The 17461-nt window shown below is 41.2% G+C and overlaps 1 protein-coding gene across 2 annotated transcripts; it reads left to right on the plus strand.

The window, feature by feature from the left end:
- The first annotated feature begins 309 nt into the window (after positions 1-309).
- Positions 310-12435, plus strand: relb (v-rel avian reticuloendotheliosis viral oncogene homolog B). Of its 2 annotated transcripts, none has more exons than XM_037119047.1 (11): positions 310-634; positions 896-916; positions 2357-2535; positions 6108-6443; positions 7562-7728; positions 7902-7993; positions 8126-8257; positions 8347-8451; positions 9434-9649; positions 9786-9857; positions 10175-12435. In XM_037119047.1, exons 1-11 carry the CDS (start codon positions 574-576, stop codon positions 10615-10617), a joined length of 1824 nt encoding a protein of 607 aa, XP_036974942.1. In that variant the 5' UTR covers positions 310-573; the 3' UTR covers positions 10618-12435. The 2 variants fall into 2 exon arrangements, with proteins under 2 accessions (XP_036974942.1, XP_036974934.1); XM_037119039.1 differs by having other exon boundaries at positions 312-634; positions 10172-12435.
- Positions 12436-17461: the final 5026 nt, after the last annotated feature.

The following is a 17461-nucleotide window of genomic DNA, read 5'->3' on the forward strand; positions in this document are numbered from 1 at the left end:
TCGGCTGGATTTCAGGTGACGTTATCCTGTGTGACGGGATGGAGGCTGAATAGGTGCAGAACAGTTTATTTGCATATCCAATAAAGCAGGGTGAAAACCAAGAGCAGAAAAGTTACTCAATGGAAAAATAAAGTTCTCCTTTTTTGGGTCACGACTCAGTTTTGAGCTGTAGGTGATGGATATTCAAATGAGAGAGACATGACACGGAGCTAATAGGGCTGCAGCACCACGGTACCTGCCGGCCCCCGGGGGGGTTTTCCCATCTGGGAGGTGACGTGATGATAAGAGGGGATTTCCAAAGCCTGAACCAGCCAATCAGAGCGAGGCTGCTACGGAAACAAAAATCTGAGGCAAACTTCACCTCAGACATCATTCGACACATGGCTTCATGTCGGTTTGAGACCTTTTCTCTGGTCGGTACAAACAGTCGGAGCTTGTTTACAGCCTGACGAGCCCCCACAGAGCTGTTTTGTTTTTTCCTTAAAAAGAGAGACGAGTTCTGACCCAGGAAACGAGACAGACACCGGAAATAGTCCAGTTTGGAAATAAGTCAAGGACACGACGGCGGAGTTGATGCTCTGTAAAGACTTCTCACATGCGATGAAAGACATGGACGCCTTCAACGGTACCTCAGGTTAGTTTTAAGAGTCCACCTAATGTGTGTGTGTGTGTGTGTGTGTGTGTGTGTGTGCGTATGAGCGTGTGTGTGTGTGAGAGAGAGAGAGGGGGATGACATCATCCCCAGGCATGTGATTTGTCAGAGCCGAGCAGCCAACACCCATCCCCGGGATCTGAGCGCTGCTGCCCGGCTCTACTGCCCCGCTGTGTGCAGCTTTATCATCCGCTGTGTTTCTATTGCGTCTCCACTGACTCTTTGTCTCTGTCTGTCCTGCAGAGCGGCAAACAGACTTGATTGGTGAGTGCTCTTTTTTTTTTTTTTTTTACTTTTATTCAAGTGTGTGTGCCTGTGCCTGTGTGTGTGAGAGAGACGTTTATGCAAAGCGGGACTTAATGCAGAAGTCAACCATCATTAGTGTTTCTCCTTCCTCATCTCGTGTTGTGATGTTTGTCAGGCTGCTTCTGGTTTGTACGGTGGCCCCGAGGTGCACAACCAAACACCTCATGACCGCTTTATAATGACATCATCACAAAAAAGTCACATTTATAGTTGATTTCGTAAACCACTGAAATGCTGTAAAAACATGTTTTACTTATTGTAATGTTTCGACTGATGTTTGTGTAACTTAAGGTAAAATGTAAAAGTAAACTCAAAAGTAGTTAACAATGGCTAATTACACCCCAGAGAGTTAATAACTGCTGAGCAGGTGATGTCAACACATTAGCTGGATGGTCAGCATAATGTTAATCAAGCATGTCAATGTTTGTTGTAACTAAAGTCTATTTAACTATAAATAATGTGATTTTTTTTATGCTGACAACGGTATTAGGATGTAAAAGTTTTCAATATTGATACATCAGGTATATGCACACTTTTGCAATATAGAGGCCAAGTTGACCCCCATAATCGGAAACAAATATAAAACATAAAACAAATATATAAATATATATGGAGATTTAGTGACCGTTCAACAAGATGACATCACTAACATGACTGCTGGATGTGTTGTCTAATAATAATATCATCTTTTAAATTGACAATTTAATTCATGACACATTTCAAACGGGATCAAAAATTAATTTGTCTGTCTTTCATTCACTACCATGTAACAAGGTCCCAATAATTCATGTAACAATAAACTTTATTGTCTAAACTGACATCGGTACACTGAAAAAATTACTTTTTAGTATTTTTATTGCATTTAAAGATTCAACTGAATTGTATTATTCGTTATTCATCTGTTATTATTATACTGCTCACTTGTTTATGTACAGAAACCTTTCTTGCATTTATTGCTATTGCAGCTCAAAATATATTGAGTTTTCAATCGGACAAGAAAAGCTGCAAATATTTACGTCTGAGAGGCTGGAACCAGAGATTTATTTTAACATTCTTCATTATTCTGTTATCAGTATTGTTACCAGTTAATTTTGTTTACATGCTTAAACACTGTTTTGTTGACATGTTATGCACCGTGGCTGCAGGAAACACTACTTTCTGTTTGGTTGTCAATTGCCACACACACCTCAACCACATGTTGATTGGTAGTTGGTCATGGTACAAACACAATACTGCACTCTCGGGTTAGGGTTAGGGTGATGTAAACAATAATGACCTGTGTCGGGTAAACAACACTTTTAAGTCAAAAAGCAAAGACTTGTTACCATTGTTCTTGATGGCTTTAAAGAAATTCTGCTATGAAGTTTTGTTTATCATCATCATCAATGTTTATTATAGACCTCATTGAAGAAATCATCACGGAGGACAGCGAAAGCGTGGTCGCCTCCCTCCCTGGACCTCCCCGGCCTCCAGACAACCTGCTCTGCATGCCACAAGCCGAGAGCAACAGGAGGCTGCGGCAGAGCTCCTTGCCGTCCTCTCAGCCGGTGCTGGTTGCGAGAGGCACCGCATGTCAGGTGAGTGGGATCAGTTGAAGGATGACTGGGTGTGCTCTCGCAGTGTGATGCGTTTGTGCCAGTGTAGTCATTCGTGTTGTTTTGGTTTATCTGGTGTCTGAGCGGTTTCCTACACTTCCTGGAACGAACGTTGGCAACAGCCAGAGGGCGAGCATGTGGGTGTGTGCTTCAGGTGTGGGTTGGGGTGGGGGGTGGGGTGGGGTGGGGGGGCTAGTTTTGTGCGACTGGTGCAGGAGTAGGCCTCGACAAACGCAGAGGAAGTTTAATTATGTCTGATAAATCATTTTAAAGACTGAATATAGGAGTCGTTTTAAAGATTTAAAGGGAACGTTCACACCAAAATCAAAAATACATATTCTCTCCCTTATGTTAAGTTGCTTTTTATCGGTCTAGATTGTTTTGGTGTGAGTTGCTGAATTTTTGAGATACCGACCACAAAGATGTCCACCCACTCTTGAGTCTGATTGAACTAAATGCCACTCTTGTGGTGCTCAAAGTGCCCGAAAAAACAGGAATAATGACCCTGTTACTCAAGATGATCAACAGATCTTGTTGTGAGCAGTTTCATGAGGAAATCAGACAAGAGGCTCGTGCAAGTGAAAGCTCAGAATGTAAACATTAATGGCATCCTCCACAGCTGAGCTGTAATGTTAGCTAGCCTAGTTAGCCTAATTCGCAATCCTCTCATCCACGAGTATGCATGCTTGGTGATATAGTTTGCGGTTGTAGCTCTAATGGTTTGTCTTTATCTTAGGTAGACTACATTAATGCAAAAACAAGCGATCATTAATCAATAGGTCAATTGTTGAAAATACAAAGACATGTATTTTGATAATTATTTAATTGTTTAGTTTAATTTATCAAACAATAAATGACAACATATCTGGTTTTAGCCTCTTAAATCTAGCAGGGGTTGCGGCTTTTCTCTGTTCTGTATCATCATTAAGAGAATAGTTTTAGGTTTTCAGACAAAACATTCAGTTGGAGGAGGAATCTGAAGACATGACCTTGGCCTCTGGGAATTTTCAGTATGGTTAATCCAAGAAACACTCGGCACATGAACTCATGTTGAAAATAATCATTCGTCACAGCCCTGGTATGCATATATTTTGTACACAAACATTGATCCATGGTGCAGCGATAAACCTGTTTTACGGCACACTGTGGTGTGAGAATTGACGCTTATCATACCATGTATTAAATCCTACTGTGTTAATATTATTAAAAGAAAGATCAGTCAAGTTTAAAGTTCGTCAGGGCATAATATTCTGTGAAATTAATAATAAGCTTTAGTTCAACCTAGAAAAACCACACTCACACTCCTTTAAGCTGATGATGATAATAATAATTGTGTAACACTGTGAAACGAACATTTCCTGTTATATAAAACCTGTTAATATGAAACTGAACAACAGAGGAAGCTTCAGGCAGGCTTCTCCTCGGTTAGCTTGTATAAAGAGGTGCCTGTCCACTTTTAGAGAACAGGGTTTGTTCATGTGTCGCCTGCAGATAGTTGGGTTTTGTTGTGACACAGAGCAGCAGTGAGGCAGCCTGGCAGGTCGGGCTCTTACCATAAAGCACGTGGTTTACAGACAGCAGGGAGATCAGAAGTGGTGTAATCTGATCAGTCTTTGGTGACGCTGCAGCCTGCGGAGACAGGTAATGAAGTGCGGCAGAAGAAAACAGCTGAAGCTTGTTATTAGCGAGTGACGAGCATGTGAGATTGCTTAACTTTGGAGTTTTTGTGTGTAAACAGATTTAAAAAAAAAAAAAAGTCTCTGTGGCAGGTGATAGAGGCTGACACACCTCCTCGGCATGCTTTCCGCAGGGTGAGTAGGAGCAGAAGAACTGTAATCTGACTCCTACTTTCAGTTTGCCGTCCTTTCTGTTTACAAGCCAAACCCTCCGGTGGGGTGAAAGGTTGCATTCTTCGCCCCGCGCCTCTTCTTCGCCAGTTGGTGGATCCACGTCAGACTGAGCTGACTTCCTGTTTCCTGTTCGCTGGCTCACTCTGCCAGGCTTTTGTTTAGCTCTGGAGCTTTAAGACTCTTTAGAGGTATGCCCAGGCCAACACACTCGCAGATGCTCAGACATTTTTGGCTCGACAGGATATTATGAAACATGATCTAATGCAGAAGCATCACCGGCGTCCCTGCAGCAACGGTTTGCTGAGCTCTCAGCCTGATTAACGGCTGCACAGGCGACAAAGAGGTCATTGCGTCTTTGTTCCCTGCAGGTTTGATTATTTGTGTCTCGTTCAACTGTTGCTTCAGATAGACTTCACTGTGATTACTGAATGCTTTGTCTTACATCACATGGAAGCCAGTTGGAGGCCATGAGCGGCAGGGAGAGTTGCCGATAGAGAAAGTAAAACAGCAGTGAGAAACAGTATTTTCAACAACAAGGAGTTTGAGTGGGAACGGAAAGAGAGGGTGGTCTGTGGTGCAGTGCAAGAATAAGACATTAAACTGCAGGAGGAGTAGACGGACGAGCACGTTTAACTCTGCACTGATGGAAAGCACATGTATGAAGGAGAATCGTGCAGTGACTCAGTTTTGCTGCTTGCTTTCACTGCAGCTTCACCTTCATCTGATATAATGGATGACGGACATCTGGTTCTCTGTATTCTACTTTAAAAACATGCCTGTGATTGTTGTTTGTTATTTTTTCCAGCGTTGTATTAAGTAACCAAAAGTCATACTGGAGTCAAAAATGTCTTGTTACAATAATATATATATATATATATATATATATATATATATATATATATATATATATATATATATATATATATATATATATATATATCTCCACACAAATAGTACTTTAGTAAAAGTTTGAAATATCTAATGTTATGTGTACTTAAGTATCAAAAGCAAATAAAAGTGAAATAATACATATTATAATACATATCTAGATTGGTTCAATTTGTTCTGGTAAGACTGGTTATCGTGTTTTTTAAAAATCTGCTGATAGAATACATTCATTTTAAAATGCATGTCAGAAATGTCAATGTCTACTAGTAACTACGTTTACAAATAAAAAGTAGAATATTTACCTCCAAAATGTAGTGGAGTAGAAGTATAAAGTAGAATAAAGTCTAAATACTCAAGTAAGGCACAAGTACCTCAGAATTGTACTCAAATACTGTTGTTAAGTGAAGTTGTTACATTCCACCACTTTTATTGTTGCAGTAAGTTGATGTTGTTTTCTAATGGCTCAGACTCCATATACTGTATTTAGTAGCACTAAGATCATTTATTTAGGTAAAAATACTATTTAAAAGATGCTCCTCAAGTCCTGGATTCAAAGTATTTCTTAAGAAAAACTACAGATAAGTAGTAGTGGTATATTGTTACTATTACCGAGCAAATGTACATAATATCAAAAGTAAAAGTTCTGGCCCCTGTGACTGAGATATTATTATATGTTGCATTATTAAATTATGACTGACTAACGTCAGTTACAACATCAGTTACAAAAGCGGGCTCCACCCTCAGTATGACTAATGTGCATAAATATAGTTTAAACAATGTTATTAATAAGGATGTGTGTTTTTATTTCCACCACAGCCAACCTGCCCCTTCCCTCAGCCCCTGCCTCAGTCGTGCTCATCCAGAGAGATGGCTCATCCTTCACGAGGAGCCTCCTCTCCAGCCAGTTCCTCACGCCGCGGTCGGGGCTCTTCGTGTTTGTTGGCCTCTAAGAACCCTGGCGGCGTTTCCTCCCAGAACCGGGTGGGCGACACAGATATGCTGGAACGGATTCTGCAGAAGCCCAAACTGGTGGTGGTGGAGGAGCCCAAGGAGAGAGGCATGAGGTTTCGCTATGAATGTGAAGGACGCTCAGCCGGCAGCATCCTGGGGGCATCCAGCACTGAAACCAACAAGACGCAGCCTGCGATAGAGGTAAGCGCATTACGGTTAGACGTGGTTTCTCTTTTGGACATTGAAGGGGGTTTACTCGCTCTCAGAGGCAGTTAGAACTTGAGTTAACTTTGTTTTGCGTGCACACTTGAACCCCTGATGTCGACCAGTGCAGACGGGTGGAGCTGTGAGGATGTGGGTTGTTAGAGTCAATTAGAAAGTCCCCACAAATCCCAACTCAAGTGTGGTGAAGAGGAGCGGTTTATCCCCCTGCCTGCATACTAACAAACACTCCTACACACTTATCTTCACCTCATACGAACACAATCGCATTATGAGGACACTTGAGGTCGGTGGGGATTTTAAGTGAAAATCAGTGCTTAATATTTCAGTCGATGTGGCTTATTTGATTTTTTAGAATGTCCGCTTTTTCTCAATTTGTAATTTTTCTTGATAAATTAGTACCTCAGACACCGGAAGTGTAAAAGATCTTGAAAAAAAATCAGAATCCACTCCAACAGAAGCTTAAATGCCTCGTCAGTAGTCCCGCCTTTAATTCTGTGACTTTGTGACATCACACCATGTCACTGTGTACTCAGATGCAAAATAATGGATTTAGCACAGGTGCTCTGATGTTATTAGCCGTGGACGCTCAGGCGTATGTGAGCTGACCTATGACAGACTAGGTATTCAGGAGGTGAGCCTCGAAGAGACAAGAGCTGAAACAAAGTTTTAGACTCGAGGGAGAATACAGTTCTGCAGTGCTGGACAGAAAGAGAAAACTGATATGTTTTTGAGCATTAAAGCATGTAAACTTATTGTTATTATAAGTAGTAACCCAAAATGTCTAAATGTCTACGTAAGAAAAATTCCAAGGAAATAATTAGCATCCACTGGAAACAGTGGAGATTGAGGTTCTCGAGGGATCATTGATAATACACAAAGGAAAAAAAGGCAGATGCTGTTACAGAGGAGTGGAAACATGTAATACTTCAAATTTATACAGCATGGAAAGCACAAAGTAGAGCACAAAGAAGGCTTGATTTGGCTTAAAAGGTGTCTGAGTTTTGCAACACTTCCTGAGTAAGAATAAAACACTGTGTGTGTGTGTGTGAACTGTTTTTCTTCCTTTCATCTTCTTTTCCTGTTCTCTCATTCAGATTCAAGGTCCCATTGATCACATAAAGAGGGTCACAGTCACTGTTTCCTTGGTTACCAAAGACCTCCCACACAGGCCTCACCCCCACTGCCTTGTGGGTAAAGACTGCCCGAATGGTTCAGGAATCTGCGTGGTGACGCTCAACCCTCACAGCAACCGACGTCACAGGTGCACCTCTCATCTCTCACCTGTCTCTATTAAATACATTCTTTCTTCTTAGACTCTTAACATCATAATATCTTTCTTGCTTTTGCATTACACCCACTAACCTCTTCCCAACACTAAACATACTAAATGTCCTGACAAAAATGTGTGTTTCTCCTTCCCCTCTTCACTGACAGCTTTGTTAACCTTGGTATTCAGTGTGTGAGGAGGAAAGAGCTGGACGTGTCACTGAAGAAGAGAAGAAGCCAAAATATCGACCCCTTTCAAAGTAAGAAGGATCCTAACACGCAGTTGTTATTGTCATCTCTCTGTACATCTCTGCGTTTAAAGGATGTTGAACTGTTTCATTGTGATTCAAAAGCAGACCTCATGATTGATTTTGTGTCTCTTCGTCCCTCAGCTGGTGACTCAAAGGGCATTGAAGACATGGACATGAACGCAGTGCGTCTGTGTTTTCAGTGCGAGCTCGAGTGGGACGACGGCAGAAAAGACTGCCTCAGCCCAGTCGTGTCCAACCCCGTCTATGACAAGAGTAAGACACACCACCATAAAACTCCATGAAGACGTATGTAAATGCACTTCTTGACTCTCACACGTTGTCATGGTTTGTCTCGTTGACAGAAGCCACGACGACATCGCAGCTGAAGATCAGCTGTTTGAACCAGTACAGAGGTTCCTGCCAAGGCAAAACAGAGATCTACATGCTGTGTGACAAAGTGCAGAAAGGTAAGAGGAGGGTTTTGTCTGTGGTCATTTCATAGCACATGAAAAACAAATATATGCAGAGAGCTGACAGAATTAGTCTCACGCAGCAGAGAAACTTAGTCTTCACTGCAGGAGTTAAGTGTACAAGCATGGTTCGCTGAGTCAGATACATACCATACCAAACGGCCGCATTTAGAGTGTGATGATGATGTGTAACTTTAGTTAACGGCTGTTAGAATAGAGCGCTGTTGATTGGTCAAAGTGTGGCATACTTCTCTTACTTCGGTTGTTGACATTTGATTAATCTCAAAGAGGATGTTCTTTTGACCACTGTTTCTCTTTCAATGTGGCGTGCCTTCATATTTTGACACGTTCCCTCTCTACGTTGAGCCATTTAGCAGTTTTTGAAGCTGATAAACCAGAAGTTCAGGCAGCAAACCTTTGTCCGCTATGCAATGGTGTTTGTTATAAAGCAGAACGAGTATTCAACTGGATAAGATGCCATTGCGGCTGTGATATACAGCAGTAACACTCACAGTTGAAATGAGCTTCACCGAACATGACTTGTTGTTTTCGGCACTTCACACGTTTTTTGTGCGTATGTTTACATTTGATGCAGCCAAACAAAGTTCTGTGTAATTCAATACGATTTTTGATGGAGTACATGTCTGAAAATGAAGCCTTTTCCAAATGTTCACAACTCTTAGAAACCCTGCGAACAGGTCTTTACTGCTGTGTTTTTCTTAACAATAAAACTGAATATTAAGTATTATAAACATGATTTCAGACACCTAAAATTGTTTTTTTACTAAACCTGACTTGTTGAAATGATATGTTACTGTTGTTATCTTACTTACATTTAGTACACTCAGGACAATAGGAAATCTAAGCAACAGGCACAGTGGCAACGGTCGAAAAAAAAAAAAACATCTGAAAAATAAACCTGTATTCTCACGTCCTCTTGCTGTTTAACATGGTTCTGTGTGTTGTCCCTGATCCACAGATGACATAGAGATCATCTTCAGGCGAGGGTCGTGGAAGGCAAGCGGTGAGTTTGCCCAGACTGACGTTCACCGGCAGATCGCCATCGTGTTCAAGACTCCGCCCTACCAGGACCAGGACATCACAGAGGAGGTAGAGGTCAGCGTCGCCCTGCGTCGCCTCTCGGACCAGATGGAGAGCGAGCCTATTAGCTTCACGTACCTGCCGCACAACCCAGGTGAGTCAGGAGTGAGGAGAACTGACAGGTTACTGATGGCAGATGAAGTGGTTCGAATTTACTTTTACTGGCAGATCATTTTAAAGCCAGAAACAATTGCAGGAGATCAATTTAAGTGTTTCTGTTTTCATTTCAGATCCATATGAGGTGAAGCGGAAAAGGAAGATAAAGCCAGACATCAGTTTCAGAGACAAACCTTGTGCTACAGGTGAGGCTCTTATGTTGCCATTCCCTCGCTCTGTTTTCTTCATGTTTTCTGATACTTAGAGGCATTTAGGTGGTAAACTGATTTAATGAAGTAAGTAACCTTTGTGTTTGGTCAGACTGCTTGTCTTTAAAAGCACAAGTTTCACCACTAATATTAAAAGTTCTGCTCAGTTGGAGTTTATTCAATATGATAAAAATGTATTACAACAAGAATCATGTCATGATCCCAGTATAAAGTTCTCCCTCTAACTGGCCTGTCATCATATTTCTAACAGGTATTTATTGTTTCTGAAACACAATCTGTTTCCTCTCCAGCAGCAGAAAGTGCACCTGCAGCAGAGCAGCCCTTCCACTTCCCACAGCCTCAGATCATGTCTCCTGACGAGAGGCTTTGTGCCACCCAGCCCGTGACCTCCGCCTTCGGGGAAATGTGCTTCAACGAGCCCCAGGACTCAAACAATGGCAACGAAGCTGCCCTCATTAATCAGTTGCTCGAGAATCCTTCATTTTTTGAAATGTTGGGTGACCCAACCTTCACCCTGTCCATGCTTTCTGTTTTTGAGCAGTGTCCTGATCCCAACTCCACATTTGCCAACATGGACATGAACTTTAACCAGAACTTTGGCTCGTACCCTCAGGACTTTTCCCATTACAATGATGAGCAGTTCAACATGCTTGTCACTGAGAGCCAGACTGTGCAGTCAGAGGCACAGGACAGCCTCTCCAACATGGTCCAGGTGAAGACAGAAGAGGAACTATGAAGACGGGACAGTCAGGATCATGTAGCACTTACACACCTTCTCTGTCCACTTTAAATAATAAGTAAACATTTTGGGGAAAATGCTTATCACCTTCTGACAGAGACAAGCTAGGTGTCTCCTGTTTCTGGTCTTTGTATTTGGTCAAACTATCCAGTTGCTAGCTTCCGCTCAAGTGGCATCCTCTGGCACCAGTGTTGAAAACGGCAGTTCCTCAGATGGCCACTTGAGGCCGGATCCGAAAGTGAGTCAGTCCCCCCCCTCCCGGAGCTTTACAGCAGAAATAAACATGTTACCAGACACAAAACAAACCAAAAACAATTTCACTGTTTATGACTGTAACTTGTTTGAATTATATTATCAGCTAGCCGCTAGCTTTTTAGCTGTTAGCAACAAGGTAGTCTGATTTAGTGTTAATAGACTGTCGATATAATCCTGCCAAATTGCACCTTCTCTTTGTTACTGTTTTCAAAATCCCCGCTGCCACAGGAAACAACAATAGCGACTGAGCTAGCAACCTACACGCAAACAATTACAAGTTACTTTAACGCTAACCTGGTGCTAACGGTGCAAATGTAAACAAGCAAGCAGCTCTTTTTCTTTTGTAGGGATTTAGACATATTAATGCCAGGGCTGGCTTCCCCATGTGCAAAACCAATTCCCCCTGACACTGTTTTTCAGGGGAACCCTGGCTACAGCCTTGGTTCAGCCCAAACCCAAGACAGTTGTGGCTGGTTTGATAGAAGTACAAAGCCTCCAGATATGTTTTCAAGCTTCCTCGCCACCGACATTCCCAGAGGCATTATGTTTTCCGGTTTTCCATCCATAAAACTGTTGTGGCCATCATGCGACGCCACAGCTGAGGAACAGCAACTTGACTGGTGCACAGAGTCATACAACTGCGGACTTTAGTTTTTTCCTTCTCTGGCACTGACACAACATAAGGCAAGACTAGCAACTAGTCTTTATTTGGCAGGATTCAGAATCCATGCCTTTACACATTTTGTGCTTCAGCATCATATTTTGCATACAGACATGAGAACGCTAACGATCTCCTCATCTGACTCTTGGCACAAAGTGAATAAGCATATTTCCCAAAGTGTTGAACTTGACCCTTCGGGAGTCGGAGCCAAGCATGATTATGTTATGAAGCAAAACCCGTCCTTTTACTGTGAAATGTGTTCGTGGACTCATTTGGTTTCACAAGTCTGCATCTCTGTCTTTGTCCAAACGCCTCGCTGGTCGAGGCTTTAGCAACCATGAGCAGGCTAACAGTCCTTAATATGAAATGCTGCTAGCATTAATCATCAGGCTTATAGTCCGAAGAAGGTCAGCATAAAGCTTAAAAAGTGAACTCTTGGCCGTATTTAACTTGGAAACAATAGAAACCCTTTCATTAATTGTTGTTAATTGTTGAAGTGGTAAGACTGAAGTACCTGCCATGTTGTGTTTATCTAAGAACTGTTTTGTTTGCCTTAGCGTCATTTTGGGGACCTGACTTCCTGCTGGACGTCTTGTCATCCGTGTGAATGGAATGTAGTTTTTCACAAAAAGTCTCAAGTAGAGTAGTTTCAGGTCTGTTCTTCCTATTGTTCTCGTGTGTCACACCAGCTGGCTTGTTTAATATTTAATCTACTTTAGGGCAATAGAAACCAGTCATCCTTGTATTCATAGCCATGTTTATGTGAGTTCCTTTTGTTCTGCAGTTTCTCTCTCGTGCCAGGCATTCAAATTTCCACTTGCAGCTTGTCACAAGTCCAAGTCCGCCCCCTCTCTGTAGCACGGTAGTGTCAACATTAAAAATAAAATGTAAGTCTGTGATATTTCTGTCATGTCGTTACTTCCTCTGAAACCAACTACTGCTTTTGTGATGATTTGTCAAATGTCAAAAGAGACAATAGAGTCTCTAAAAAGGGAAGTGGACACTGGAGTGTGACCCATCTTCAGCTGCCTGCCTACACACATTCCTAACCTGCTTGCTCACTTACAAAAACACTGAATCTTGGCAAAGTAAGCTACGGTTTTATGCCTTTAACAGCTGAGCTATAAATGGCAGCATTGTCACAAGACAACGCTGAATGACTCGTTTTCCCACGAAAATAAGAGAGAAACAGTCAGATGAGAAGCATCCTTTGTTTTTGTTGTCGAACACCTTGCTGGCCTGCTTGGTTGCGGCGTCTTAACCTCAAACAAGCAACACAAAGGCTTTTTCATTCTCCAAAACTTGGCTGTCACACCTTACAGTAATCCAGGCTGAGAAAATTCTCTGTTTCTCCTTTCAGTTTTTTTGCTGAGTCTTTTGCAAGACCACGGACTACTTGGGAAACTTGTAAAGCCACTTACGAAATTTTCATAGATTGAGACAGATTGGAAAATACACTTTGACCTAACCTTAATGTCAAAGTCCAATTTAAAGGCGTGAATGAGTAGGATTTTCCCATAAAACATGTTCAGACCCACACAAAAATAATCCCTATTGATCATAACCGATGACAGACTGGAATTTGAAGTATGTCAGAGATCCCTACCCCCTTCCTGTTTTTTCTTATTTTGCTCAATTGGGACGTCCCCAACCAGCGAGCGGGTCTTGAGGGTGGGACTCAGATAGATAAACATTTCGACCAGGTGCCACATCGCAAGAACGCATCCAAAAGGAAGCTTAAGAAACAATGAATGATGTGTTCACAAATCGCGACTCACAAATTCTACTTGTCCTGCTCTTAGCGTAGCAAAGGTTTCTCAAAGTTAAAAACCTTATTGTTTAAATTGGCTCAAACCACCTCAGTCCCTTATTTATGATCAATCGCAGTTTATATTTACATTCTAGAATGTCCTCTTTATATCTGGGTCTTAATTGTTGCTGGCAGGGTCAGCCATTCCTGCCACAACTCAAACTGCCTTCAAAAATCACACACGCCATTTGCTTTTCTGTTGTATTTCTGATAAATGAGGTGTCAGATTTATTTTGCAAGGTTTTTTTCATATAACTTTAAATGGTGCAATATGTTAGAACTGGCCACCTGTCCATTTAACAATCAAAACAAATAAATGGCAGCATATCACTAGAGTAACTACTAATTGTAGCTGCTGTTAGCTAGTTAGCTCAGTTAGCAATGCAGTTAGTGGTCCATGCTACGGGCATGAAGCACTAGGGGAGAGTTTTGATCTTCACACCACTAACACAGGCAGCTTTGGACTGGCCCAGGCTAGGGCTAGCTGGTTAGCATGCTAACTTCAGTTTATATATCTGCAACAGAATCCATAGATGTCATAACGTCAAAACAAATATTTCTTTGTTATTCTTATTTCATACATGAAAATATTAGTGTTTTTGCTTTTACTTGTACTACTTCTGATACTTAGCGTGAAACTCTTGCCAAAAAGCAACCAAGGCTTTATTTGTGAATGTATATGAGTCAAACCTTTGTGTAAAAGCATAATTATGACAAAAGAGGCAAGAAGGTTTTTGGACAACTCACGTTAACAGTGGCACCTCTGGCACGTCGCTGTCATGGCACTTTTTGTCTTTGTCACACAAACAATGTTCTCAATGCTCGTGTTCAGGTGTAGGGGCCCTGGTGATACTACGAGCAAAGTTTCATGTTGTGTCAAGCCTTCCTACTGTTTTAAAAATAGTAAGTGCCCCTGCACCCCACTGAAAATTAGCTTGCCCAAAAACAAAACTATGGTAAATCTTAAAAGTGCCTCTTTCGTCGTAATTATGCTTTTACACAAAGGTTTGACTCATATTCAATCACAAATAAAGCCTTGGTTGCTTTTTGGTGAGAGTTTCAGTTTAAGTACATTGAACATCAGATACTTAAAGACTTTTACTCGAGTTCTATTCACATGGGTGACTTTTACTGTTGACAAAGTGATAATGTTAGAGCAGTATCTTTACTTTTGGATACTTGGTACAGCACTGTTAATTATTTTTTGTATCAGTAAATTATTTGTTAAGTATATGTCAGAAAACAGTGTAAGAACTTCCTGGAGTCCGAGACGATGTCCTCAGAGAGAGCTCTGATTCACTGTCCAGCTGGATAGTGGACTAATTGGTTCAGCTCCGGCAAACATCACTACACTTTGTTCACTATCACACCCACAAAACCAGTTTTGACCGAGAGGTAAACAAACATTAGTGGAAGATGAATTGTTTAAATATTTAACATTGTCAGTATTCCATCTGCGCACCGGGTAACCTCATGAGCAGCTAACACTGCTGCTGGTAGTGTGCCGATCGGTGCAGGTGTTAGCTTTTCAGGCACCGCCCGTCACTGTTGACTTGACCTGAATGCACATGGTTTACAGCCATGGGGAAACTCCACACTGGGCTGCTTTCCAAGGCCTTTTATCTAGAATACACACAGAGTTGCACTTGATTTCCCATGAAATGGTACACCCCTGTACCCTGCTATTGGGACTCGTTCAGACATGTCCACACATCAGTCTGAGCACATGGTCATCCTTTCTAATGGCCTAATTTAACAGGTTTATTTTTATAAAACAGTTTGGTCTGAGGTTTCGCACAGACAATCGTAGCCACTACATTTTAAAGGAATTTTTCCAAATTTGTTAAGCTGGGCTTGTTTACTTTCTTTTTCTCGTGTTTGTTTAGTTGAGATGAAACTAGATCTCACATCTCCTGAGCTTAGTGTGAAGAACAAAATAGCTAGCCTGATTCTGTCCAGAGATAACAAAACCTACTTACCACTGGTAATTGAATAGTTTAGCACATTGCCCCCCCATAAACCCACACCCCATAAACAAACAATACAAATGTGTAGGAGATCCAGCTCCGAAGGTGAGTAGTTCAAAAACCTTCTTTTTAGTAAACTCTGTGTACACAAACAATGTTCTCAGTGCTTGTGTTCATGTGTAGAGAGAGATAGAAAAAAAAAAAAAAAGGCGTATTTCAGAAAATATAGCCGTATTTCAGAAAATATAGAATATTTTCTTTTAAGGCTTAATGTACCATCTGCAGTAAAGCTGAACACCTTCAAGGAAAATCAGGTTTGCTTAGTAGTGATGTTGATAAGTGTGATCTTGAACTTGAACGTCTTCCTCTTAAAATGATCATTTCCATGAGACTGCACATGAGAGGACTGCTCAAAATGGTCACATGGCGGTTGAGAGTCACTGCCTCGAACTCTCAGTTTTTGCTGATTCTAGCGACCCCTTTTGACAAACGTGGGATGACACAAGTGCCTGATCTTTGCTGGGGTGCACATTTGTTTTAGAAGCAAAGTCATTAAAGAATATGACAGGGACAGAAATTTTATTTAGATAATGTGCTCTTGGAAAGGTGAAACATGATTTGTACTCCCCCTACAGCGATGAGGTTGTGCAGCAACCTCATGACCTTTAACTAGGGTTAGACAGAGGGACAAAAGAGTTACGGAGCAGAAATTAACCTCATGAGGTAAAACAGACTTCTGTCCAGTAGTTCTGTCATTACAGCTGGATATGTAAAGGTGAAATATGTAAGAAATGGCCACCTGTCGAATTCATTCTCAAATAATGGAGGCAGCATATCATGAAGTAACCTGTGGCTGCTGTTAGTTAGCTCAGTTAGCCGTGCAGCTAGCAGCCCTATATGAGCTCAGAATATCAGGGGGGAGGACTGTTGGTGTTGACATCACTTGTACAGGAAGTTTGGACCCTTGGGAGAAGCAGGTTTTCAGGGACCCAGCAGAGGCCATCTTGATAACAGGACACTACCATGACTCACAGGGTCCAGGGCTAGCTACTTAGCATATTAATGTCAGTGTTAACTCTATTTAAAAATAAATAAATAAATAAAACAATTTTATCGAACAATTTAAATGTACAAGTGGTTATCTCTAGTCTCATATAGATGACTTAGACATGACATCATAAATGTTATTTGTTGATATTTGTATTTTTTTTCTTTTTAATATTTAAATAAAAAAAACAAACCTTATTGCACAATTTTTTTGCACCTCAGCTGTCTGATTAATGGTTTTCACATGCATCTGTTGGTTTGTGGAGACTCTGGGGATTACTGAGCAGACGGGTTGAGTCATTGTGTGAGGTGGAAACAATCGAATATGGAAATGATGTCATACAGAGATTAAATCAGGGAGCTCGTCTGATTCTGTATTTCAGATGTGCTCTCAGGAGGTGAAAGGTGTGACTTTCGCTCAGAATAATTCACACCAGTTCACACAAGATCTTTCACCGGAGTCACACCCACTCTGCCAGGTGATCACAACTGTTAGCAAACAAACTTACTGGGAATTCACACACGTTTAAAGGAAAATAAGAGACTGGCACTGTGCCACTATGTCATCAACTTGCCTTGCTTGTGAATTGCCAGTAAGAAGACACTCTAAAAGCAGAGATAAGACAGTTTTAACAGTATGGCAGAATATTTGATGGTCAACAGATGTTTTGTAAGAAATTACCTGCTTAGAGTATTGACAGTCATTTAAAAAAGACTTGTTTCTCTCTTCTTCTTATTTTTAAAAAACATTTCTTTATGGAGGCAATCGTTACAATTTTTACATTTGACGTCATTTCTCAAAAGCCTTGAACTATCTAGACAGAAAACATTTATGTAGGTAAGTTTAATTTGTGTTTTTGTTTACAGTCATTAAATGTTCAGAGTCATAGCACTGATGGAGTCAAATGTTACATCTGCACACATGCAGGGGGATATTGTGACAACACACACAATCCTGTACCTACATATTAACAGCAAGGACTAGGGCTGAACAATTTGGGAAAAAATGCAATTGCAATTTTTCCGACTGATATTGATTCGGTTTGTGTTTTTTAAAAAAAGTCAAGCTTCAGTTTAATGTTCACTGTGTAATAGATTTAA

Source organism: Acanthopagrus latus, chromosome 2 (assembly GCF_904848185.1).
Source record: "Acanthopagrus latus isolate v.2019 chromosome 2, fAcaLat1.1, whole genome shotgun sequence".
Lineage (NCBI taxonomy): Eukaryota > Metazoa > Chordata > Actinopteri > Spariformes > Sparidae > Acanthopagrus > Acanthopagrus latus.